We start from the raw sequence: 26,180 nt of genomic DNA, 5'->3' as shown, positions 1-26,180 counted from the left end.
AACTGAGGTCTCCCATGTCCTCTTGGATTTGACCCTGGGTCAGGTCCAAAGCTCTCAAGTTCCTGTTCTTCCCAAGAGTGCCTCCAGTGACAAACGTCAGCAGACCCTGGGGTGTGTCCCCGACTCACTCTGCTTTCCAATCAGAAATTTTTCCTCCCTCCCTTTTCTTCCCATTGGAACTCCACAGACCTGGGCTATGACTTTGATAGACTCTTTGATCTTGCTGCCTAACCCAAACTTCCACACAGCTTCCCTTTCTAAACGTGCTAAACAGTTAACATTCAGATTGTGTCATCAAATTACATTCCCCACCCTCACTATTTATTTGGGATTTTCCTTTGAAATGGCATCAGAGATGTGTGTGTGTGTGTGGTGTTTTGTTTTTAAGTAAAAGTTCACCAGTATCATAAACGAAGATTACTGATTAGGCTTGTCAAGTGTTTACCTCAAAAAGCCATCTTTCAAACTGGACAGACAAGTCGCTGCAAGGAGAGTAGCCTCACAATTGCTCATCTGACGAGTAGATCAAACCTCAGCTTCATAAACAGGTCTTGCGAACCTCTCAGTTAAGTTGTCTCTATACGCTCTAGAACTTCTGTGGCAACTGTCAAGCCAATGTCCCTGGTCTGAAAAGCAGCAAAGGGGATGCAGGAGGCACCGGGGAACCTGGGAAATACGACTCTGCAGTCAGGAAGGTGAGAGGCTTGTGGCGTGCCTGTGGGTCCTACAGCACACCAACTGAGTGTGGACACCCCCTGAGTGTGGACACCCGCTGAGTGTGGACACCCACTGAGTGTGGACACCCACTGAGTGTGGACACCCCCCGAGTGTGGACACCCACTGAGTGTGGACACCCGCTGAGTGTGGACACCCCCTGGGTGTGGACACCCCCTGAGTGTGCACACCCACTGAGTGTGCACACACCTCTTGCAGCTGTTACTCCTCTGTCTTCCAGGGCGATGTAGGGCCACGGGGTCCTCCAGGAGTCCCAGGCAGAGAGGGACCAAAGGTAAGGAAGTCTTCTTTGAGATTCTCAGCTATATGAAAAGTAGAGAATCCCATTTTTTTAAATGCACTACTCCGTATGAAACTTAATTTGGCAATGTGGGGGCAAAGGCCATTAGCAGATGGTGCTATTGGTTTATTCCCTGACCCTGTCCAAATGACATACCCCAAGTGTTCTGATGGGAGATTATTTCTATTGTTTCAAACAATACTGAAATGGTCCAGCATCAGCTAAAGCTACTGTCTTTTTAGGGAAGCAAAGGAGAGCGGGGATACCCTGGAGTTCATGGGGAGAAAGGCGATGAGGTAAGAGACTCTCTGATAAAACAGTCAGCTGCTGCTTCTCTCTACTTGATTCAATGAAGGAAAGACACTGAGTTTTCACTAATGCATGTTTGATACTAAGACCATTGGAAACCAAGTATAGTTAGATGTTTTAAAATAACACACTTTGGTAATTATAGATGCACATTTATCTCCAGTGGTCTGGATGTGGAGACACAAAATTAAGGCTAATAATTAATATGAAAGTTATGGGGTTTCCATTTTCAGGTAGCAGGTAATTATCTTAGTTCTCACAAGAAAAGAAAGAAGAGTGAATTCACAAACAGAAATCTCAGGGTAGCAAAGAGATGGGAAGAATATACTATGCAAGCCTATGTATACTGTGCAAGCATAGAGTTAAGGGCAGCTCCAGAGCCCAGCCAAGAGCCAGGGGATAACTCTATACTGTGATTGAATGTTAACAATTTTGGTTTCTCTATGTCTCTGCTCGGCTTCCAACCACTTGGGAGAAATAAACTGTGCTAAGGATCTATGCAGACTAGTTCAGGTCAACAGCTCACCCACCCCAGGACCAAGCACCCAGCTCAAATGTGTTTTTGAGACAATGAGTGATTTTCTGACTGTAAGCCACAGTGATGCTCAGGATATCATTCTTGCCCTGCATAATTCACATTAACTCTTAGAAAAACCAATTAGAATGATGAATTGCTGTTAGTTTAAACTGTTTTGGGTGCTAATAGTTCTTAATGAAAGTAAGAAAGCCATCTGGCATATATTAACCTTGATGGTTGTGTGGGAAATGATGACACTATAAAATAGATCTATTTTCCTGGTTAGAACTGTATTTCACATTACAAGTTATCATCATTTATTATTGTTTTTATTGATATTCATTGTGTTCTAGAAACCTTTAAGATTTGCTTGGGATTGTTTTCCAAGTTAAAAATTAAAGAATAAGAAATACGACATTTATTTTCATTTATAAATAAAACATTAAAGGCATTTTTGTATTTGAAAACAAGTAAGAATTAATGAGCTTTTGCTTCCTGGAGTTCCACAGAAGGTTTCAGTAAAGTATAAGCACAGTAATGGGCTTTAACAGGCAGGCAGATTCAAGACGTGGGCTTTAGAGGCAAATGAGAAGGTAATAAAAAAAAAGATTGAGAAATAATCGCAATTTGAGCTTTTTGTAAGTGACTCTGTTAAAATCACTAGACGTTAAATTTTATTGATTCTGTGAGGTATTTTGCTGTCTTGGTGAGCTGAACCCATGGTTAATATTCATTGATATTTTAGTGTGTTCTTTCTTAGGTACACTTTGTGTACTCTTTGACATGGACCACACAAAATTCTGCAGAGGACTCGAGTTCGGGAGGCTCTTTTCCCTTGTCCTCCACATCATAAGCATAATATGAATAAACCTGGCCCAACATACTGACTCAGTCCAGCCTTTTGAAAGGAACAAGGCAGTATACCTTTTGTCTTCCACACAGATCAATAACAGCAAACATAATTGCATTATCTACTTGGACTCAGAGAATACCTTAGTTACATACCTTGTGGATTTGTTTAAGTGAATAAAATGTTAACTAACTAGCCAACAGACTGTACTCTCTTAACAAACATGCATTCAGTGGAAGAGGTACACAGGGAAGAGCAAATCTTTTAGAGCTCTAGCTTTATAATCTTCCATTAAATTTATTAAGTTAGAGGAATCACTCATTTGTTGTTCTTTGAAAAGTGGCTTCCTCCAGGTTCTTCGCATACATGTGTCGGATGACTCAGCATCAACGTGTAAAAGTGCTAACAGAGCACAAGCCCTGCCCTTCCTAGCCAGGGAAAATTCTTTTTTGAACTTTATGTCTCCATATAATATTTTACGATAATAAATGACAAGCGGGACATGAAAATACCATTCGCCATAAAGTATACAAATGGCGGCTGAATACCTATGCAATAGATTTTAATTTGTGTTTGAATTGGGCACTATGTGCTTAACTTGACTTAGTCTTGAATGTCTGTCTTTTTTAATGGCCATCTTGTCTTACAAAATCGTCTTATCACCCTTTAGGCCTCCATAGCACCTTTCACTCTTATTACACAATTTCAGGGAGCTGAGAGAGAGAGAGAGACTGATGAGAGCCATGCTTTTTACTTATGTAGCGGGGTCTATTTTAAAGTTTAATGCAGTCATCAAAGGTTAATGAGTCCCATGCTTACAAATTAGACAACCTAAAACCTCATTCAGCGTCTCTTGGCTGACTCAAAGTTGAGATTCTAAGTAGCAAAATGAGGAAGAAATATGCTTATGCATATCTGAAACAGGTACATGCAGAAAAATATGGAAATGTAGATGTTTTAAGATAAAGAAATTTATGATACATGTGCATAAGCTTCAGTCATTGAAAAGTACCATTCCCAATGGAAAATTTTCCTTTCCGCTTACAAAATTATAAATTTGTTTATAAACTCGTAAAAGTAATGACAGGAAAATGAAGAGAGTCAGTTCATCATAGTAACATGAATGGGCCATACTTGCACATGTATGCATATGTGCATACATACAGTAAGCCAAAAGGGTTGATACAATCTTGAAGAAAGAGTAACTATGTTCTTTAAAACAAATACACAAAGACTTTTCCCAAGATGTATTATTCCAGCACACTCTAGGAGATTCTTGGAGTATTTCTTCTTCACATCATCCCTGTCTTAGTTACTATTACTGTGAAGAGACACCATGACCAAGGCTACTTAAAAAAAAAAACATAATTGGGGGCTTGCTTACTGCTTCAAAGAGTAAGTCCATAATCATCATGATGGGTAGCATGGCAGAAGGCAGACAGGCATGGTGCTGGAGCAGTAGCTAAGAGCTTGCCCATCATCTACAAGCACAAGGCAGAGAGAGGAAGACTTGACATGAATGGACTTTTGGTACCTCAAACCCCACCCCCAGTGACACACCTCCTCTAACAAGGCCAATCCTCCTAATCCTTCCAAAACAGTTCCACTACCCATCAACTAGGGACCAAGCATTCAAATATATGAGCCCCTGGAAGCCATTCTCTTTCAAACCACCACAGCACCTCATAAATAAACCTGAAATGACATGTGGTCTCATTTGGTATTAGACACACAGAGCTTGTTCTTAAGCCTATTGGTACAAAGAACCATGATCCAGATCGGTCCTGTTGACGTCTCATAAAAGATGCAGCCACTTTACCAGAGTCATTTCACAGTCCCTTTTTAAAAGTGTAAAAATTTATCATTTAAAAGTGGTAGGAGGAGTTCTCTGAAAATAAATAAATTAAGGCAGTGTAAAAAGAATACTTTATCCGATAAAGGAGATTAAATCTTGAAAGAATGGGACCATTCCATCCAGAAGTTGGGTCTTGTTGTTTGATCACTTGCTTGCTTATTTGGTTGGTTGGTATTTACACTGCTGGAGAACAAAGCCTGAGCTTTGTGACCGCTAGGCAAGTGCTGTACCACTGAGCTACAACCCCAGCCTTTCAGTCTAGAACTTGACGCATTTCATGTTAATCTGAAACCATAAAGGGGTGACTAATTTATTTTCTCTCATTAAAAAGTGATCTAAACAGCCTATAGAAAAATTGGTAAAGACTCAAGAACCATAAAAATCCTAAAACTCATACCTGTTTCCACAACACCCTGAGGTGGTAATGATAGTATTATGCATGGCCCACAATCCAAACCCTAGAAAACCTCTGAAAATCCTGGAAAACTCACTAGGGTTGGCAGTAAATGCACCTGACAGCCAACTCTGACACAAACTCACACGGGTCTGGTCTGTGTTCTCCATTCTATCAGAACATCACACTCTGCTGTGGAAGTATTTATGTGTTTATGTGTTACTAGAAAACGCTGCTGCAGATACCAGGGGGATCTCTACTGGCACTGCACCAACCCAAAGCCTGTACTTCCAGCTTTTAGTAGTATAAAGCTCTCAATGATGCTACTGCTGGTTGGTGGGTGTAGAACATCAGAAATGGTCTATGAATCACCAGATTAAATTACCTTTGTTACAGACTCCATGCCATGGCATTTTAGTTTATCACCCTTACTGTCTGAAGTCAATATTTAGGAAATGGAGAGATGTCTCTGGTCTTTCAGATGTCTTGGAATACTTTCTGCTCTCCAGAAAACCCAGGTTCTATTCCCAGCCCCCCAAATGGTGGCTCACAACTATCTGTAACTCCAGTTCCTCTGGCCTCTGAAGACACCAGGCACACATATGGTACTCAGACATACATCTAGACAAACACCATACAGATAACTTTTTAAATTAAGTAGATATTTATAGGTTGTACATATTAAGTTTCTCGATTAGTTAAATTCTATGATTAATTTTTAATAATAAAAATATTTGAATTGCAAATATTATTTGTTCCTGACGATAAACTTTATGATGGGAACTGTTTCTTTCAGGGTCTTCAAGGAATTCCTGGCCTCTCAGGAGCTCCTGGCCCAACTGGACCCCCTGTAAGTATTCGATAAGACTATTCTCCTCACAGGTCATACCTGTAGACATGCTACAAGGTGTATTAATAATATTCCTGGTGCCTTCTATGTTCCATATCTCTTTGTAGATCAGCCATTGCCTAGAAACAGCCTCCCTCAGCACCTCCACTTTCATCTAAGATTAGTTAAGCCTGCTTAGTGTCCTGGAGACTTCTTGTCAGAATTTTTGCCAAGCCAAAGAGCATCCTCCCACTCTATTGGAAACAGAAACTGGGTGGCTACACAAGTGCATTCTCCCCTTAGTGATAAATTTTGGTACTAACCTTGGAAGAGAGATTCAGATGCGACATAAACTGAGAATTTTCTAAAGAAAAATAACAGGCCAAAGATTATCAGCTTTAATTTGCTTTATTCCTATATCTGAATTTTAAAAAATCTGTTTCACTGCCCCTTGAGCACAGCAATATGGCCTTTGGGTTATCTTGTTTTCCTGGAACAGAATCTGTTATCAGTTCCTACCGGCCAAACCCAATCTCTTATTTAGTGTTTAATTCTAAGCAATCCTAAAGTTCAGTTGCCAGATAAAACACAGGACACACAATCACACTTGAGTTTCAGACCAACAATGTTTGTATAAGTTGGTCCCAAACAATGTGTTTTCCTTGCTAAATTAATTCCACCCAGTTGATATCTTTACTTCTCTGTCTCTTCCTCCTCTTAAAGGTTCTATGCCAGTAAGTTATTTTTATCTCTTAAATAAGAGTGTGATCATTCCCTAATGTTTTGAAACACGGGTTTGCCATAATTAAAAGTTTTTCATTTATGCCTGCCCCTCAGCATGTCAAACAAACCTATATAGTATAACTTAAAAGTATGAAAGAGAACTGGTAAAGAAACCACAAGAATTACTGCTAATTCTATTCTCCAAAAGGAATTAAAATTATTTTTTGTTTTCCCTTTAACAACACAGATCACATAACTCAATATGCACATTGTTAATTCTGCCCAGTCTTAGAGTATTTAAAATGTTGATCGCTACCAAAATTATACCTCATTTAGAAAGACATAATGTTATGTAAATTGCCGTTTAAACAACAAGACTAAATTCTTAAGTGTGTCAAAAGGTTCCAATTAAGGTCATTAAATGTGGTTGGCCAAGGTGAAAAAAACCCACAGACAGAAATTTTACCCTTCCAAAGGCTTATCAGGAGAATACAGCTGCTGTATCAGCCCGAAGAAATATAAGCTTGTAGAACTGATTTAATTAGGATCAAATGACCTTTGAAATGGGTAAGTTTTAGCAACCACCTCCCAACACCTTTTGACCATTGACTTGTTGGTTCTATAACAAACTCAGCTGTCCATTTCACAGGGCTTAACAGGAAGAACTGGACACCCTGGTCCCACTGGAGCAAAAGGTGACAAGGTACAGAGGAAAATGAGGCCTGGGTTAGGGTTAAGGGGGGACCATTTACTGAGAGATCCATGCTGCCAAGAGCAGCCTACACTTTTGGGAATCCGGTGCCTGTGGTGTGGCGCCTTGCACAGCCTTGGTACAGTGGGAAGGGGCTTGGACCTGCCTAGGCTCAGTGTGCCGGGCTCTGCTGACTCCCATGGGAGACCTTGATTTGGGGGATGTGGGGATGTGGGGTGGCTTGGGAGGGAGGGCTGGGAGATGGGAGGAGGGAGGAGATGGGATCTGTGGGTGGTGTGTAGAGTGAGTAGAAAATTTCTTAATAAAGAAAAGTGGAGGGGAAAAAAAGAGCAGTCTACAAGAGCAAATGGTGTTGGGAAGTGGTTATTCATGAGGTGCACTGGTAAAGATGCTGGTCTAAGAGTGGGTTTGAACACAGGAGGTGTGTTCCTAGGGGAAAGTAAGATGAGAGGACACAGGGGTGGGGTATAGAAAATCCAAACTGGATACAGAGGCTCGAACATCCATCCAAGTGGAAAAATGACTGGTCCTAGTCTCCTAAAGAGATATAGACAGATAAAATGGATTGGAATGGATCAGAGAGCTCCAGCTACGGCTCAGCCTTCATCTCTTCAGGTTTTTATAACAAAATATTATAAATTGGCTCTAAACCGCATCTCACACAGTCTCAAAGTTCCCAGCCAAAGCACTGATGGGTTTGGCAGCTGGCGGGGCCCATCTTCTTGTTCACAAAGGGCATGTTCTAAATGAGTCCTTGTGAAGTTCAACTGTAACTCAGCTCCCTTGGGCTTCTTTATAAGGGCACTGATCCCATTCACGAAAGTTCCACCCTGTGACCTAACTGTCTCCCAAAGGGCCCATCTAATTCATCACCCTGTGAATTGGATTCATGCTATAGGTTTGGGGGAGAAGTTCCCAAACATTCTGAACAAGCTCTCTGGCTCCAGATGCCTTACTGGCTGTAAAGACAATAAACAATAACCAAAGGTCTTATGAGACAATCTGGAAATGCTGTCCCTAGAAGGCCACAGTAGGAATTCACTAAAAACATGCTCCTTGGGAAGAAGAGTATGTTGGCTACTTTAGTTGCTATTTCAAAACATCCGAGAAAACAGCCAAAAGTAGGAAGGGTTTATTCTGGCTTACATTTGGAGGCTGCAGTTCATCACACTGGCAAGGTCATGGAAGGAGGAGATCTTGAGGTCACACTGATTCTGCAGGCAGAAGCAGAAAGAGGTGAATGCTGGTGCTCTCCTCTCTTATTTAGTCGGGACTCTAGCCGGTGCGACAACGATGTCCACATGCAGGGTGGGTCTTCCCCAGCTCTGCTAAACATCTCTGGAAATGTCTTCACAGACACACCCAGAGGTATGTTTCCATGGTGATTCTAAATCTCATCCACTCGACCATGAAGATTAACTACCACAGCTCCCAGCTGGACGTATGTGCTGTGTTTGGGAGGGAAGACCAACAGCACAGAAGTGTTTCAAGCTGTCCTGGTGTAAGATTGAAAGTGGCTTTGCAATGACAGTCCAGGCACAGCCTTAACAAATGGGGAAATAGTTAAAAGTATTCAGATTAATTAAATAAGTGCCAAGGGACCACATAAGCTACTTAAGCATCTCCTGCACATTTGCCAGGATGCCAGCTCCCTGAGCAAAATGGAGCATGGTGGTGTCAAGGAGCAAAACATCCCCAGGACACTTAAATGAAACAATGTGCTTGTTCTAGAGAGCCACAGCACATTTTTGTCCTGTTAATATCTCAAGAATCTTTCTCCACTCCACCAGCCTTTTTTTTTTTTCTTCTCTATTTTCTATGAAAATGATTATGTCCTAGATTGGCCTTTGAAGTTAATGGGAATTCCACAGTGAAATGAGCTTGAGGGCACAAATGAGAATATGACTTCTAATTGTGCCAGGAGGAAAGAAAAGAAGTATTCTCAATAGGCACACACTGTTGACTCATGAGAACTGTGATGTAATGCTCTAAAGGACATTGCCAGCAGTCAGCAGAACACAGGGGTGTCTTAGGGAGACAGCGGCCATCAGAGCAGTTTGGGGAAGATACAGCATGCTTACTCAGTGCATGCATTCTCAGGCAGTACATTGCGTGAGAGACTTTACAGTTTATTTGTATTGATAAATACATTGTGGTTTGTGGTGTTTCCGTTTGCTATTAGAAAACAGAGGAGTGTTGAAATAAAATCTTCAGCCGGATTCTGGAAGAAGAGTAACATCCCTCAGAATTCCTGGACAGTGGGTGTTAGTCCCTTTGGGTGCTCTGCCAATTAACCATGTCTTGTCACTGTCCCTGATAAACACAGCATAGAGCATGCTATGAAAGACACCATTCTACAAACAATGCTCACTTATAGGAACAGCTGGCGAGACGCCAGGGGGGCTGCAATAATTGCTTACTAGGAACTGGTAAGGATTCTGTGCTTAGTAGAAATCAGTTTTCAAGTTTCAGTTCAAAATCACAGAATAGTTGTTGTTCCATAGTAAGTAATTATTGTAGTCCCTTTTTGTTTTTTTAAATTTATGTCTCCTATAAGCAGAAACCTAAGGTTATAGAAATTGTAGCAATAAATTAAATTAAGAGACCATTTCCCTAAAACAGCATCATACCAAAGTAGTTTCCATGTCTCAGTAAGACACGTCTCACTCGGGTGTCAAGTTAGATATTAACCAACAGATATGGCAAAGGTTGTGATTTGATACTTTGGTTAAATTTGCTAGAATGCTCTCTCTGGTTCTAAAAGGCTGAAGGTGGTGGAGGTGAAGCCAAGAGTGAAGGCTGGTCCAGAGAGCCACATTCAGTGCCTGCAATCTACACATGAGCTCTACCCTATTCCCCATGTGCACATAGAAGGACAAAATACCCCTACTGTACTCAAAGCCCAGAACAGATCACCTAGCTTGTCTATCCCCAGTGAAATTAAGAGTCCTTCCCTAGAGCTCACACAGCGAGAATCCAGCTTGAAGACAGGTATTCACTGTCCTGGAGTGGGGAAATGTATTTTACCGGGTCAAGGAATAAGGTAGGCAGAAAAAGAATGCAAGGCTGAAGCAACATGACAGCCATGGTAATTTTAGGAGATGGCTCTTTGAACAACCTGGTTCACAAATCTGGAGTGAAAATGCCCAAGCCATTCATCTGGGCTTGTGTATCTCCTGCAGGGCAGCGAGGGACCCCCTGGGAAACCTGGACCTCCTGGACCCCCTGTGAGTTGTTTAGGTTTAAACTTTAATTCTGTGTATTTATGACTCATAAAGTACATTGCTTAAGATGCTTGCAAAGTTATGTCTTCTGAGTTTCCTGTGTGCGTGCGTGCGTGCGTGCGTGTGTGTGTGTGTGTGTCTGTGTAAATGACAGACAATGCAGCATTAGGTAAACCTAGTTTGTTCCTGTTTCAGCTCAGCTACAATGTGTAGTGTTCAGATTTGTTTGTATATTATGAACTACCCTTCCATGAAATCAGTATGCATGGCTCCACACTGGCTTGACTCTAGACTTCCTGCAAGGATGGAGAATCATTTGACTACCATATACCTTCTCAGAAAATAAAAGGCCTTTAAAAGGACATCCTTTTATAGCCATGCAATTTGGACTTTCAAAGATGCTGTGTGTGTTCACCCCATGAGTGATGTCTAAGACGTGAGGAAATTCTACTTCCATGGTGCGCAGCGAGAAAAATGCACAAGAGCCCTGGATGTTTGCCCGAATGGTCTACACAGACTTGCACTCTTTCAGGGAAGCTGTGGAGAGGAGAGAGGCCTCTCTCTGTGGCAAGTCTGCCCTCGTGTGGGGCCATGATTGAATCGCAGCAAAGCTGAGGTCCACATCCATTATTTCCTGCATTGCTTCTTAGGAATTTAAGAAGCCAAACTGAGGAGAGAGACGCATGGTAGCTTTCTGAAAACTAAAACATATGTTGTGAGTGTGTGCAGTTGCACACTTTGCACACAAACTAACTGCTTGGCTCTCTCTTGTTTTAAACACATTCTTCATCTGAGTCTTCCTTCACAAAGAGCAAGACAAAAAATTCATGGAGTTCTGATTCTAAAATATGCTCCTCACTTCACTGGTAAAAAAGAAATATGTATCAAGAGAACTGTGTTTTTCTATCAGGCTTAAGAAATCTTCCTCTTGTCTCTAGATTCTTCCAAAATGATTCATTTTTTGAGACACATTATATATTTTCTCTAGGAAACTTTCTTAGAAGTTTCTCAAGTCTCTTACATCTCTTCAGGGCATAGCATACTATAATACAGCCCATGTTCGGTTATTACCAAATGAATTAAGAAACAATAAAAGGATAAACAGACAGAGTGTTTTCTTCCATCATTGCTGTTTGAAGATGCATGTGAACTGTGCTCGCTGGACACACCACCATTATCCCCAAGCAGTAACGAAATGGTGGCTTCTTTGTTTTTGGTATCTGAGATACTAAAAAAAAAAAAAAAAATGAAAACACACTCTTGGATATTTAATCTAAGGATCTGTTATCCTTTCTAAGCGATTCCAAACTGAAAGTCTCTTGTGCATTTCCCTCAAATGCTAACATGGATGGAAATTTTCAAACTGAACAATGAGTTTTCTTTTTGTGCTCCATATTCACATATAGGTTGTTTGTTTGTTTGTTTGTTTTGTGGGGGGGTGGAGGGGAGCAAGCTCTCATTCCCCAGTTATTAAGGGTGTCTTTGTAGAAATATCCACACAGGATTGTGAATGAAGTTGTCCTCCGATTCACCTTCATTTTCTGTTTGGTTTGAAGAGACTGTGGGAAAACATCACTTTGCAGTGGCCAAATTGTTCCCTGTTCACATCTTCATCAGCCCTGCTGCACGGCTGCCTGCAGGTCAGCAGGCTGGAAACACAGGAAATTGGCAATTCAGAAACTGAATTTTAATGAGCAAATAATATTTTTTTTCCTGAATGCATTAGTGCCTCATCTGCAGGCTTAAACACTATTCAAACCCCAACTGGAAACATCCATGTGCTCTGGGCATAGCACAGGTTCCTTTTCCCTGTCTCCCCGTTTTGAAACATTGAAGCGCTATGATATTGTTTATTGTATTAAATTCACTTGAAGTATGGAATAGAAAAACGTAAGTAAAAATTAATATAGGAAGAATATCATTCGGTAAAATGACTGACATTCAAAATGCTAACTTCTGCCTCTTATTTCTCCCCTAAGGGTGTCCCAGTCAATGAAGGAAATGGCATGGGCAGTTTATATAAAATCCAGGTATCTACATGTCTAATTCCCTATGATCACTTTCCACTCACAGGCTTCTATAAGTTCTTCCCATCTGCTTTCTCTTCTTTTGAAGGGAGGAGTGAGTGTTCCCAGTTACCCAGGACCCCCGGGCCCCCCTGTAAGTATAGATGATTATCTTCAAGTTGCTTTAGCTGGACAATAATGATGGGGGGAATCTCTCAAGCTCACTGAAACCTGAAAGTCACAAATGAAACTGAATTTTACAGAAGGAGTAAATAAGGGAAACCAATTTGAATAAAAGAAAAAATGCATAAAACCTCAATAATGGAAAATATTTAGCATAGCAGTCTTACTTTTTTTCATTGTCAATCTAAATTCTAAACCAACATCCAATCATGGTCATAGAAATAGCACCATATTGTTTCTTTAGAGTTATTTTATTTTTAATGGTGTGTGTGTGTGTGTGTGTGTGAAGCTATACATGGAATACACATGCATTGCCTGTAGATGCCAGAAGACAATGCTAGATCCCCTAGAGCTAGAGTTACAGGTAGTTGGGAGCCACCCGTCATGGGTGCTGAGACCTGAACTTAGGTCCTTTGGAAGAGCATTATCTGCTCTCAACCACTGAGCCATCCCTCTAGAGCCCAAGTTATTTTTCTTAATTTTATTCTCCAAATCCAAACTTCAGCAAAAGTAAAATATGTACCATCCCCACATTTGTAAATAAGCATCTGAAGAAAAATGCTTCAGATTCTGTAACTGAGCTTTCACAATAATTAAAACCTATTTCTATGCTTTTCTTCTAGGGCCCAAAAGGTGATCCTGGCCCAGTGGTATGTATGTTCTTATCTCTGTGTAGTATTGTTTGTTAACACTATAAAGGGTACCATGCAAAGACAGCCTGCCTTCTTAGGTGTGTATCACTTAAGGTGTCAGAGACAAGCAAGCAAATAGAGATATGCCAGCAATGTGTTCTTTATTTCCAGGATGCATTAGTCCTGATGATGTCCCTGCCCTTGAGGTTCGCCTCTTTCCATCAGCAGGTTTTAAAAATCATTCTCTGATGTAGGAAGGCACATATAATGCTCTTGACAAATGGAACACTTCCCTCTAATGGCCATCTTTTGATGATTGATTCAGTTTTAAGTAGCTCGTGGAAGAGAAATACTTAAGGGAGAGAAATTCCTTAATATGTCTGACATCTCACCAACAAAAAAAAAAAAAGGAAAGGACTGTGTTTATTTACTTTGCATGTCTTGGGCAATTATTCTGCAGGGAGTGCAGACTGGCACAAACCTGCTTATTGAGTGGAATATATCCGGAGGTTAGCACTCAGCAAAGACGGAGATCATGTCCTCCAGCTGCCCAAAGGATGATAATTGTTCTCAGCATCTTTCTCGACCGTGGAGCCTCACGACAAAAGTTCTGCCAGATTCAATTAGATTCCCTTTAACCTCTGGCATTTTTTTCCCTGCCACATCCTTTCCAAGCAAATATTCCATCCTTCATGTTCCATTTGTATATCCTTTTAACCTCTGAGGGGAGAATTGAAACTTAAATGTACCTAACGCTGAAGTAAGCTTTCAAACCACTTTCTGTTGCTATGTGTGTGTGTGGGGGGGGGGGGGGATTAAGTCTTTTTATTATAGTTGAAGTTGGTAAAACTGTCTGAATAAATATTAAACTGGAAAAGAGAAAAACTATAGGAAGTAATTTTTATATATAAATATATTTTCAGAAAGATTTATCAAAGAAGTTATCTTTGCTACTGAGCCATATACATATTAGATGTCTATTTGATTTACCCTAAAATAATTATTTCAAGTCTTTAGTACTATATTCTGAACCCGAAATATGTTATATACAAGTTTCTTTTCTTTTGTAATTGGTTACTCTTCCTGTTTTTGCATCTTTAAAAATACTATTATATGTGTTCATCTAGAAATATATTGTTCATTTTTACTTCTATTTTCTTCCATCATATTGATACAAATTCCTCTAGTCTTACTTTCTTACTGACTTAAAAAACAGCACCCCTCTGAATCATATAGAGAGATTTAGACTTCTCACTGACTTTTTTGGAACATTCTTTCAAGTTCTCGTGTTAATGATTTCAGGTTAAGGTAACATTTTAAAATATTATAATAAAGAGTAAATTATAGTTTATTAGCACTGAGAAAGTAGCTGGTCAAAAAAAAAAAGACCATTTGAGTAAAATCTGAAGAAATTAGGCCCCCTGTTTCTTAGCTGCAACAGGGCAAAGAATAAAAATGAATTGAAGGATAGTCTCTGTGTTTGGAATAACTAAAAAATATGGAGACATTAAATTAAATATTGTGTGAACATTCATACTTATCATACATAAAATTCCTGGAATTACTACCTTGTGTGCTACATGTGGACACACACATGCCGTTCTCATTGTCTCCCACCATTTGCTGGATAGAGAGAAACCACACCCTACAGCACAGGAATAAACCAGGATTGGAAGGACTGTACCTCCCAGAGCACATATTTGAAAAGCCAACACGAGGTGGGCGGAGGAAATGTACTCTCTGGGTATCCTTCAAGTCCCTTGACATGCTAAGTCAGCTTTGTGTCACTGTGACAAAATACTTGAGATAGACAAACTCAGAAGGAGGAAATACTAGTTTTGATGGACAGTTTCCAGGGTTTCAGTCCGTTGGCAGCTGCTCTGTTGGGCCTGTGGTGAGTCAGAGTAAGTACCAGGGAACATTTCATGGGGGTCTAAGCTGCTAGTCTCATGGTGGTAGGAAGCAAAAGACAGCTGTCTTTTACGACCGAGCTCTGTCCCTAAGGCCTACTAAGCTATAAATCTCTAATGGGTTTATTGATGAGGTCAGAGCCCCCATGATCCCTGCTTCTGTGTGCAGCTACATTGCAGATCAGCCCTTAAACTCATGCACTTTGGGAAGATATTTAGATTCAAGATGCAACACGTGGCAGTAATATTCTTCTGAATAAACCTCAATAGAGGAAAAAATTACTTTCAGCTGGATTACTAATTGACTTGTTCCTGATGCAGAACAATGTTTTCTTTAGCTCTTCAACACCTAGGTGATTTCAATTAAATATTTAATTATTGTCTATTCTCAAACAAATACTGATTAACTAATCAATTACATCTTCTATTGTAAGGAAAGGCCACTGAAAGTGTAAACAAGGAGACAGCTTGATACCAGGGCATATTCTATGCATTGATAACTCGGGGCCACCTTCCCACAGACTTACACCGAATAGAATCCAAACACTTTTTTTTCTTATTCTTGTGATTGATAGTAAGCATTGTTATATACTAGTGAGTACTGAAAAAGATTTCTGAAACATAAAATATACCAAGTTGTACGCTCACTTGAGAGGTGTGTGCAGTAACAACAATGATGGTAGTTACGGCTTTGGAAATATTTCCAATCAGAATTGTATTTTTGTATGCAAAAATACATCTACAGAGAATACAGTTTGAAAGCTTGCTTTTTTTGCTTGCTGTTTATTTGTAGACAAGGTCTCACTTGTAGACAGGCTAGCCTGGAACCCAGTGATCCGACATCCACCTACTGTGCCTCTTGCAAGCCCCATCACATGAGCCAGCATTGTGATCTTTAAAGCATCTAGTGTCCTAAGAAAACATTTTCAGTTAGCAGTAATTAATTTACAAAAAAATATCACTATTTGTTTATGTTTCTGTACTTTGCCTGGGTATGTATATGCATCACATGCATGCTGTACCCATAAGAGTCCAGAAGAGGGCATCAGATCGCCTGGAACTGGAGTGAGGTACTTGTAGGTGCTGGGAACTGAACCCCCATCTTCTGCAAGAGCAACCAACTGCTGAGCCTCTCTCTGGACCCACTCTATACCTTTCTTGATCAAAATGTTTATTTGTTCAAATCATCAGCATTTTTCAACATAGATTTTTTTTTTCCAATTGTTACTTGAAGACCTACAGTCTGGGACCATGCAATAGAATATATAAAGATTTTGTTGTTGCTGCTTTGTTTTTTTAATGCTGCTCTGTCCCCTTTCAGTACCTGTCACCTTGAGCAATGGCTTAAATTATTGAAGGTGCCACTCCTGCGGTTATCTTCCCAAGCATTTACAAAACCATGTGAAGGATGCTGCACTCTTCCCAAACATTTACAAATCCATGTGAAGGATGTTGCACTCTTCCCAAGCATTTACAATCCATGTGAAGGATGCTACATTCTGCTTTGAGAGCTCCGGCTTTATTCACTCCTAAAGAGTTCAATCTTATTATATTGTAAGCTAGCAGCCCCAGGTGTCTCACAAATTGGCAAACTTTATTAAAATCTGTTTTTCATTCTAATTCTAACTGAAATTGGAGTTATTAACATGCTACAGGGATTCATCCTGATTAGATTTTTAACCAGAATAAAAATAATTAATCAGAAAATGGACTCATGCCTGGAGAATAGCTTTAATTCCCAAGCTATTTTCATACACCTAATGCTTGAAAATAGAGGGTACTACTCATGAGCCAAGTTTGAAATCAGTGTTGAGGGACATGGGAAATAAAGACCTTGACTTTAAGTCATTTCTTATAAACCGTTGGTTATTGCTTCTGCATGTTTCACTTTCCTATTTTACAGGGAGAGCCTGGTGCAATGGGCTTGCCAGGACTGGAAGGATTTCCTGGTGTAAAGGTAAGCACCATGGTGTACTTGCTCAATATTCAAAACTGTGTATTTACCTGCTATTATGCCAATAAATGCTTTATGTTTATGAAGTATAAGGGGGCAAAGCAAGTGAAGCTTTTGTAATCATGGGACTTGTTTTCTAGGGAGGGATACAGGAACTAATGGGGAATTTATGATATATATATATAAACACAGTTATCCAAAGATATTACAGAAAGAAATTGAAAGTAGAACAGGTTGAACAGTATCATGCATGCTTGATGGGGGGGGCAACATCAATCATATGATATCCAAGAAAGCAAGAACTGAACAATGACTTAAGGGAAGTGAGTTAGCCATGTCCTAATAAGTTTGAAGAAGGAACAATTCATGATGCAGAAACAACAGGTGTAAAGACCCTGAGACAGGCCATCACCTCGAGGGATACTAGGAAGGTGAATGTGTGAATGCAGAATTCTTAGAGATGAGGTCTGAGAAGTGGGGATAGGGTAAAAAAAAAAAAGTGACCCCAGACACCAAGCAGTGCTGCTCCATGTGGCCACTGGAGGAGGGATAGTACTGTCTATGCTCTTAGCTACCAGGGGTGTAAGAGATTGAGATAAGCTCCAGCATCATCTAATATTCTAGCTTGCTTTTTGTTGCTGTGATAAAATATGCTCAGCAAAAGCAACTTGGAGGAATGAAGGGGCTTATTTGGCTTACACTTCCACATCACACAACATCGTCAAGCAATCAGGGCAGAAACCTGGAGGCAGAGACTGAAGAGGCCATAGAGGAATTCTTAAGCCTGGGAATCACAAGGAGAAAGGACCAAATCCATGAATGTCCAGTTAAAGCAAGCTGTATTTGGGGGTGCACCCAGGACTGGCCAGCCAGCTGTCTGTAAGTCAGGATTTGAGAGAGCAGCCCCTGCTGACCCCTCGAAGTCCCTTTTATAGGAGAGATAAGGTGTTCACAGAGATTAGAGAGCTGGCTGTCATACATTGTTAAAACGATATAATGAAGGAACAAGGGTATGGATATACATCATGTAAATGGGGTTGCAAGCAGTTTACATCAGCTCTAAGAAACAAGAACTTACTCTTAATTACAAATAGAAATCTTGCAAGGACTTACTGAACACAGGACACTACAAATGGAAACCTTAACCTGCACAGAACAAAATGCAACTTTTTAATTACAGGCAGAATCCTTAACTTGCACAGGACAAACAGGAACTATCTTAACTGCAAACAGAACTCTTCACCTGCAAGATATAGTTTTCCTGTTTTGGTCTCCCATTAACTTGTAAAGTAGATTTTTCCCATTTGGGTCTCACGGAATGGCACCATTGCTTCTTGGGGTCTGGAGAGGGTGCATAATATGCAAAAGCATATGGTAGCCAGAAATCAAATAGAGAGAAACAAGAAGGGCTAGGATCCCAATATTCTCTTCAAGGTCACATCTTCAATGACCTGACTTTTTATTCTATGAGGCCCCATCTACTAAAGATTCCACCATCTCCCAAGGGCACTAGAGGCCAGCAAGCAAATCTTCAACACCTGGGTCTTTGAGGAACCATAACACAGACCATTCCAGTATCCATAGGGGAGCTGAGTATAGTCAGATCAGTCCTTACAATTATGGAGTTTCCCCAGCCAAGTGCAGACTTTCGAGCAAAGACACAGAATAGTAGAGGAGTGGGTTTAAACAATGTCCTGGCTTTGGCAAGTGAGTACTCAAACACACAAATATATCAAAAGGAGATTGATGGTATACAGTAGGGAGAGATGAAAGCAAGTAACCGTGGAATTTGAACTAGACACGAGAGAATCAGACCAGGCAGGGAGTGGAGGATAATAAAAAGTTTGAACCATGGGTGAATCGAGGGTCATGAGGTTCTAGTGGTCAAAAGCTGGGATGTATGAGAATGAGATGCTGGAGGGTGTGTAAATATTGACTTTCTCAGATGTAACTGGGAATATGAGGCAAGATGATCAGAGAGATGATTAGATGGGGCAACAAGGATCCTCAAAACAGGAGGCCCTCTACACATTAGCATTTATCAGATACGTGAATATTTACATTGAATAAAAAGTTATGGTATATTCAAGATGAAAACAAATGGGAATTGCACATTTATATCCTTTTCCTGATTTTTTTAAAATTTCAGTTGACACATGATAATTTAGGGGTGAACTATGAAGTTTCTATATGTGTATATAGTAGATAATGCTCAAATCACTATATGTCGTGTCAACACTCCCAACACTGGTTACTTCCTTGAGACAAGGATATTGAAAATCCACTCCTCTAACTACTTTGAAATAAGGAGCGTGTTATCTCCCACTGTCATCCTGCTGTGCAACACACCACCAGATATTACTCTGTCTCATTGTAACCTAGCCTTGCCTGACTAATCTCTCCCCACCCTGCCTCGCCCCTACACCCTCTCACCTCTGCTAACCACTCTTGAATTATCTATATCCATGGAATCTACTCCCCTACATGAGTTAGATCATGCATTATTTATTTTTGTTTTAACAGGGACTTTATACTCTAAAGATATTACTTCTATCTGTTTGTTACAGTTCATATCCTAATTGGTCTTTGCTTTTTGTTTCTAATTTTAATCTTTCTGTAAAAACTTTATTATAGTCAAATTTAACAATTTTTTATTTCTTCTTTGGATTTTTTTTTTATAGAAAGTGTTTACTTTCATTTATCAACCAAGATCAGATAGCCACTAGTAGATTCTCCTGGTTCCTTTCTAAAGTTAATGTTATTTTATTTTTACATATCTCTATTTGGAACTTATCTGAAATACAATATAAAGAATTATTCAATCATTAACTTTACTTATGACATTGCTCTCTCTTTCCTAAAATTCCTAATATGAATGCACTGTTATTTATGAGATTTATATTCTACTGCATTGACATACTGCTGATCTTTATACCAGCATTCCATTATTTTAATTATAGCTTTATTATATACATAAATATCCATATTTCTAGTATCTATTATTCTTCTAATATTTTTGTTCCATCCTCTCATTTATTATCTCAAGTGAACTTTAATATTCTTGATCAAATAGCCGTCATGTAACAATCACCTTAAGTTTATAAATTATGATATTGTCTTATGCTCCATATCTCTTTATCAAGTCTTCTTTTATGTCCCTAAGCAAAAGTGTGAGGTTTTTTTTTTTTTTAATATGGGTTATGCCCAACAAAATAGTATGGGTTACTATCCCACAGGTAATCACTAGCACGTGCAACGCTGTCGACCGTATCTGAAACACCACACTGCCTCTTGAAAAGCACCTGAGTTGTCCCGTTTTTTTCAGAGCAATTAAATGGATCTTCTGACTGATCACTGGAGAACTACAGATCTTTAGTTCGCAATCTGTCTTGTTCTAACCCAGCATTCAATGGCAGTAGGTTAAGAAGAGATTTTCAGGAGGCATTCAGTGTGATTTATCTTTCAAGTCACAGTAATAATGTTTATTTTGTGTAGAATTTTAAATATTGACTAACTTTAGCTGTAAAAATGTATGGTTCCCTCTTGAAATAAGCCGAAGTAATATCATGAACAATGATTTTCATTAGGACTATGAATTACTTTGTTCTTTAGAGGAAGAAAATATAATAGGTTGAATTGTGTATTCATTTTTTCTGCTTTTCTAGTGTTCTTCATACAAGTTAATAACAATAGCACTTATTATATTCAAACAAAGGCTTTACAAATTCAATTTCTTTTAATTATATATGTAAGTATTGTATTGCAACATTTTACCTCTTCTTCTCTGCCCCCAATTTTTTGCCCCCTCCAAATTCATGACCTTCTCTTCATTATTACATTATATATGTATATATATATATATATATGTATATATATATATAATTTGTATATAAATACATCCTGTTGAGGCCAATTAGTTTTGCTTGAGTGAGTGTGTGTGTGTGTGTGTGTGTGTGTGTGTGTGTGTGTGTGTGTGTGTGTTTAGGTCTGGCCACTGGGAGTCTCATCCTTGGAGAAAACTGAATCTCTCTCTCTCTCTCTCTCTCTCTCTCTCTCTCTCTCTCTCTCTCTCTCTCTCCATTAATTGTCTGTAGCTCTTCATCAAGGGATAGGGCCAACAATGGCATGTCAAATTACAATTTGGGCAATGATTTAAAAGTAAAGTGTCTATAGCTGTGATTATAAGTAACCATTTCTATTTTAACCCCAACAGGGAGATCGAGGCCCAGCAGGTCCCCCAGGAACAGCCGGCATGTCGGTGAGTTTGGCTTATCTCATGTTAGCTTTTTAGGTGTGCCTTTCTATCTCCATAATCAATCTACAGCTAGTGATCAAGGGTGCTTGGAGTATATTCTGATGACAGCAGTTGCCCAGAGCCTGTCCCATTCCTGATTCTAGCCTATCTGTTCTTTATTTGGACTTTTCCCCTCCTTTTTGGTCTTTTTTTGTTCTTCCCAAGTCTCTTTCATGGAAAGAGGGGAAATCTGGTTACCCATGGCTCTGTGTGTGCACAGCTCTGAAAACTCACTTTCTGTACCTCTGTCCCTGTCGTATTTCAGCAGTTCTCCATCTCCCAAAGGCCGAGTTCTCACCTGGGGGCACGTACATCAGGCTCCCCACATGAGCCTGTAGTCAGCCTGGGTGCCCACTTCAGCCAGGGTTATTAGCGGAGCTTTTTATGGCCGCTAATGTTTCCTCGTAAACCAGGCTTCAAGCCTCTCAGTCATTTTTGTTGCTCTCTGGTGTCAAATGCTTTAATCTCATCAAGGTCTTTGCAAATGAATAGGAAGTGCTCCCAGAAAGGTTGAAATCATTTCTCTGAGCCCTTGGGATAATTCTGATCTTCATTCATGATGCCCTCATTAAAATTTTGTGGTCACGGTTTATGAATAAGAGGCCATTTATCCTCTTGCCAGGTGACCCTGCAGGGAAAGTCCAGTATCACTTTACAAGACAGTCTGTGGAAACCATGGGCTTGGGTAGGAGGAGCATGGTGAAGATGAGAGGGGTCCCCACTCTCAGCCCCCCCCACACTGTTGCCCCACTGACACCACTTAGCATCACCCTATAGAGCCTAAGATCCCCAACCACCATCCATTGCCAGCTACCACTGTCCAAGAAGGTCCACAGACCCCTCTACATTATTACATTTAACTAACTCAAACAAGTCATAAAACGCTACCTATCATGTACATGCTTTACAAATAATGGCATTCCTTATTACATTTGTCCAGACTGAGACTGAAAATGTGTATAATTGTAAAGGCAGAAAGTGAAAAATAGTTTCTCTAGCAAGCACTCTGGAATTTGTATAAATTGAAGATCCTTTATGAAAGTGGACTTCACACTTAATCGTATGCCCCACACACACACCTCTGACTCTCCTCCTCACTAGATTAGGGGCTTCTCTTTCTGGAACTGTGCTCAGAATATCATTTCAACCTGTTCCCTTATACTCACATCTTATACTCACAAAGAAACTCATTTTCCCATTACAGTCATCTACATGTGACTTCAAAATACTTTCTGCTGTTACCATAAATTAGGTCTGTCTTCAAAGAAATATTACTAGATGCCAGTAAGGTAATTAAAACGTGTAATAGTTTCAAATGATAGATTAAATGAGCAATTCCAGAAGTCTTTTTGAAGGCTGTTGTTTGGTTGAAATATCAGACATATATTTGAATACCTAACATCTGATAAATTCACTTTAAAAGCAACCTTCCCAGCACTTAGGAGCACTTGGCAGCTTCAGAATTAGGAAAGGGTAAAAACTGGCCCCACTACACGTGTGCAATTGTGCGACTCAAAATAAGTCTTTATTTTTTTGACCGTTAAGAGGGCCTACCAGAAGTGGTAATGGCTATAAGACATTGTAAATGCACCCATTGCACTGTGCCATACACTTTCGAAGGAGTACATGTTCAATTTTATCATAGATGATAGAGGTGTGTTCCAGTATTGTCTAAAATTTTCAAGGTGATTGTTGTAGTTGAAGCAAAGATAAATCCAGTTGGGCCTGTCATGACCACTCAGTGGAGGTCCATCGGACCCAATCCTGCCCTTCCTAGATGAGAGTAGTCCCTTTTTCCAGTGTTTCCAGGGCTACCCAGGGCTTCCTCTAGAATGTCTTTCTCCTTTCTCTGAGAGGGTTCGCCTCCCAGAAGTCTAAAACAGGTTGGAAAAGGGGCCCTTCCCTTTTAAAGTCTCAGCTGCTCACTGAAATCCCTACAAATCTTTCCCAGAGGTGATTAAGCCAGTGGAGTCGGAGGTCCTCTTCCAGAGGCAACCCTGTAAGCTCTGTCTGATGCTCTGCGCGTTACTTCTGGTCTCAGCTGGACCGGTCTCGGCTGGACCACAGTGTTAGTAACTGTCTCCTCACTGTGACGAAATGCTTGTCAGAAGCAACTTCAGGCTCAAAGTCCATAGACAAAGCCCATCAGGGCAGGGGGAGCATGGTGGCCGGGGTAGGCTGCGCAGGCGCAGAAGAAGCTTGAAATGTTGTTTGTTCGCCATGTCGGTAAACAAAGAGTAAATAGCTCCAGCAGCGATCAGAAGTAGATGTGGCCTCAAGGCATCAGAAGTGGATATGGCCCTCAAGGCCTGCCTCCGAGCAGCCTGCTTGTTTCTGCTAGTAAAACCACAGTCCTAAAGGTTGACAACCTCCCAAAACCGCCACTAGCCGAGGACCAAGTGTTCAGATCCATGAGCCTGTCGGGCACATAAGTTTGACCTGTGTAAACGCCGTGTCCCTACTTCCTCCTGTGATCTTTCTGCTCCAGGGTTTCCTGGTTCTTGTTCTTTGGACCATGGCACATTGAGGGGAAAAAATATTTTCCTCAACCTTTTACCCAAATACAGATTTTCAAATAAAGTGTGGATTCCCTCCCCCCTAACCCTCACCCTGTATTATCTTACTACCAGGCTAGAAGCTCCCTTGTGAAACTCAAAACCTAACATGAATTTCTCTCACCCCTGCCTTTTGTCTTACTTTGCTTTAAAAAAAAAAGTCACTTGAGACGGAAGGAGTTTATTTGGAGTTTATGTGTCCTGAACACAGCCCATCCCTCAGGGAAATCAGGGCAGGAACTCAAACAGGGCAGGAACCTGGAGGAAGGAACTGAAATAGGGACCGTGGAGGGCTGCTGCTTCCTGCCTTGCATTTGGTGGTTTGCTCAACCTGCATTCTTGTACAACCCAGGACCACCAGCCCAGATGCAGCACTGCCCACAGTGAGCTGGCCTTCAAGCATTAATCAAGAAAATGTCCCACAGACTTGTCCACAGGCCAGTCTGATGGAGGAATCTTCTCAGTCGAGGTCTCCTCTTCCTGAATGGCTCTAGTTTGTGTCAACTTGACAAACCCCAACCAGCACACCCTCCCCCAACTCCCACCTCCATCTCCCACCCACTAGAGCAGCAGTTCTCAATCTATGGGTCGTGACCCTTTTCGGTCAATTTGTAACAATGAAAATACATTCTGCATATCAGATATTTACATTACAATTCATAACAATAACAAAATTATAGTTATGAAGTAGCAACGAAAATAATTTTATGGTTGGGGGTCACCACAACAGGAGGAGCTGTGTTAAATACTGTCCAAATACTCCAGTAACCTTTAAGCTCTTGTGGAGGTAAAAGTGCTTGGCATCAGTACCATGGCTCCTAACGTTTTTATTTGGTTTTCTTCCAGGGGAAACCCGGTGCCCCAGGCCCTCCAGGAGTTCCAGGGGAGCCGGTGAGCTACCACCGATTTGACAGCAGACACACTGCTGTGGTATCTAGGTGCTATTTAAAAGAAATTTTTACCAATGAACTTTTCTCTTGGCACACATTTATAGGGTGAGAGAGGACCTGTTGGAGATAGAGGTTTTCCTGGACCAGAGGGACCCTCGGGGATGCCAGTAAGTACTTATTAGCTAGAAACTGCTATTCTAAGAAATGTGCCAAGCATTTTTCCATTCACCTTCCTCCTCAGAAATGTAAGATCTGAGCGAGCAGTTTCAGAAGAAAATACAAACAGGTTCTAAAAATTGAATTTGGGGGTACTGTCAGGGGGTTCCTCCAGGAGTTTCCCAGATCTCTGTGTGGTGTCTTTATAACTTAAACAACGGGGTAGGGAGAAGGTGAGATTTTCTAAGTCCTAGTTATGTAGACACATTATTTCTTAGATCTAATAACTCCAATAGAGTTCAAATTAAATGTCCCGTCACATCCTAAAACCTGAAGAAGCCAACAGCTCACTGGCATAGCACCTGTGTGGTAAGCTGAAGCAGAAAGGTTTTTCTCAGACTCCTCCTTCATACACAGGCCTTGTCCTGACACTGTTATTAGTAACCATTACTGCAGACATATCATGCCCACTGCCCTACAAAAGCTTGTGTATTGATATGGCACTGTGACATCCCTACCCAGCGTTTATACATCTAGGCCCTATGAGCTGAGGATGTGCCTGGAGAGAGGTAGGTAAAGTTCTGTTTTGTCTTGTTTTTTAAGGATTCATTTCATCTTTTAAGATTTATTGTATTTTATGTGTATGAGTGACTGTATGTATATATGTGCACCATACGGGTCCCTGTGGGGGCTAGAAGAGAGCATCAGATCCCCTGGAACTGGAGTTATAGAGCAGTGTGAGCCACCAGATGGGTGCTAAGAACCAAAGCCAGTCCTCAGGGGGAGCAGCAAATGCTCTTCACCTCTGAGCCATCTGCCCAGCCTATCAAATTTCCTTTTTACAGAAGGTCTTGGTCATTTGCTATGTATGGAAGGGAAGGATTGAAGATAAGTAGTTCAGCTCTTATGAGCTTTGTCCCATATTTCTCTGACACTCAGAGTTGATGGATTCTCTGGCCATCATCTCCTCGGAGGTGGCAAGGAAGGACCAAGTGAACACAACAAGGTTCTAAGCTTCCCGTCACCTCCCCTTAACAAATTTCTCCTCCCTAAGCCTTCGAGGCATCTCCTAAAAGGCTTGCAATTGAGTTCCCGGGATATAATACAATAGGCAATTTTTTTCATTTAAATGAACATTTTTGAGCAACTGTTCCATACTAACAATGGTTGGT

At 40.6% G+C, this 26,180-nt stretch overlaps 1 protein-coding gene across 1 annotated transcript in view; it reads left to right on the top strand.

Moving 5' to 3' along the window:
• Col19a1 (collagen type XIX alpha 1 chain) overlaps nt 1–26,180 on the top strand; it is a 335,394-nt gene that overhangs the window by 284,776 nt on the left and 24,438 nt on the right. The window contains exons 31-43 of the mRNA XM_076557961.1: nt 591–695; nt 956–1,009; nt 1,258–1,311; nt 5,737–5,790; nt 7,142–7,195; nt 10,387–10,431; nt 12,408–12,458; nt 12,544–12,588; nt 13,241–13,267; nt 17,063–17,116; nt 21,327–21,371; nt 24,809–24,853; nt 24,957–25,019. Of these exons, the coding sequence (XP_076414076.1) occupies nt 591–695; nt 956–1,009; nt 1,258–1,311; nt 5,737–5,790; nt 7,142–7,195; nt 10,387–10,431; nt 12,408–12,458; nt 12,544–12,588; nt 13,241–13,267; nt 17,063–17,116; nt 21,327–21,371; nt 24,809–24,853; nt 24,957–25,019 (696 nt within the window). The remainder of the gene's footprint in view (nt 1–590; nt 696–955; nt 1,010–1,257; nt 1,312–5,736; nt 5,791–7,141; nt 7,196–10,386; nt 10,432–12,407; nt 12,459–12,543; nt 12,589–13,240; nt 13,268–17,062; nt 17,117–21,326; nt 21,372–24,808; nt 24,854–24,956; nt 25,020–26,180) is intronic.

This window comes from Peromyscus maniculatus, chromosome 21 (genome assembly GCF_049852395.1).
Source record: "Peromyscus maniculatus bairdii isolate BWxNUB_F1_BW_parent chromosome 21, HU_Pman_BW_mat_3.1, whole genome shotgun sequence".
Classification (NCBI taxonomy): domain Eukaryota; kingdom Metazoa; phylum Chordata; class Mammalia; order Rodentia; family Cricetidae; genus Peromyscus; species Peromyscus maniculatus.
This window is presented reverse-complemented; position numbering and strand designations above follow the sequence as displayed.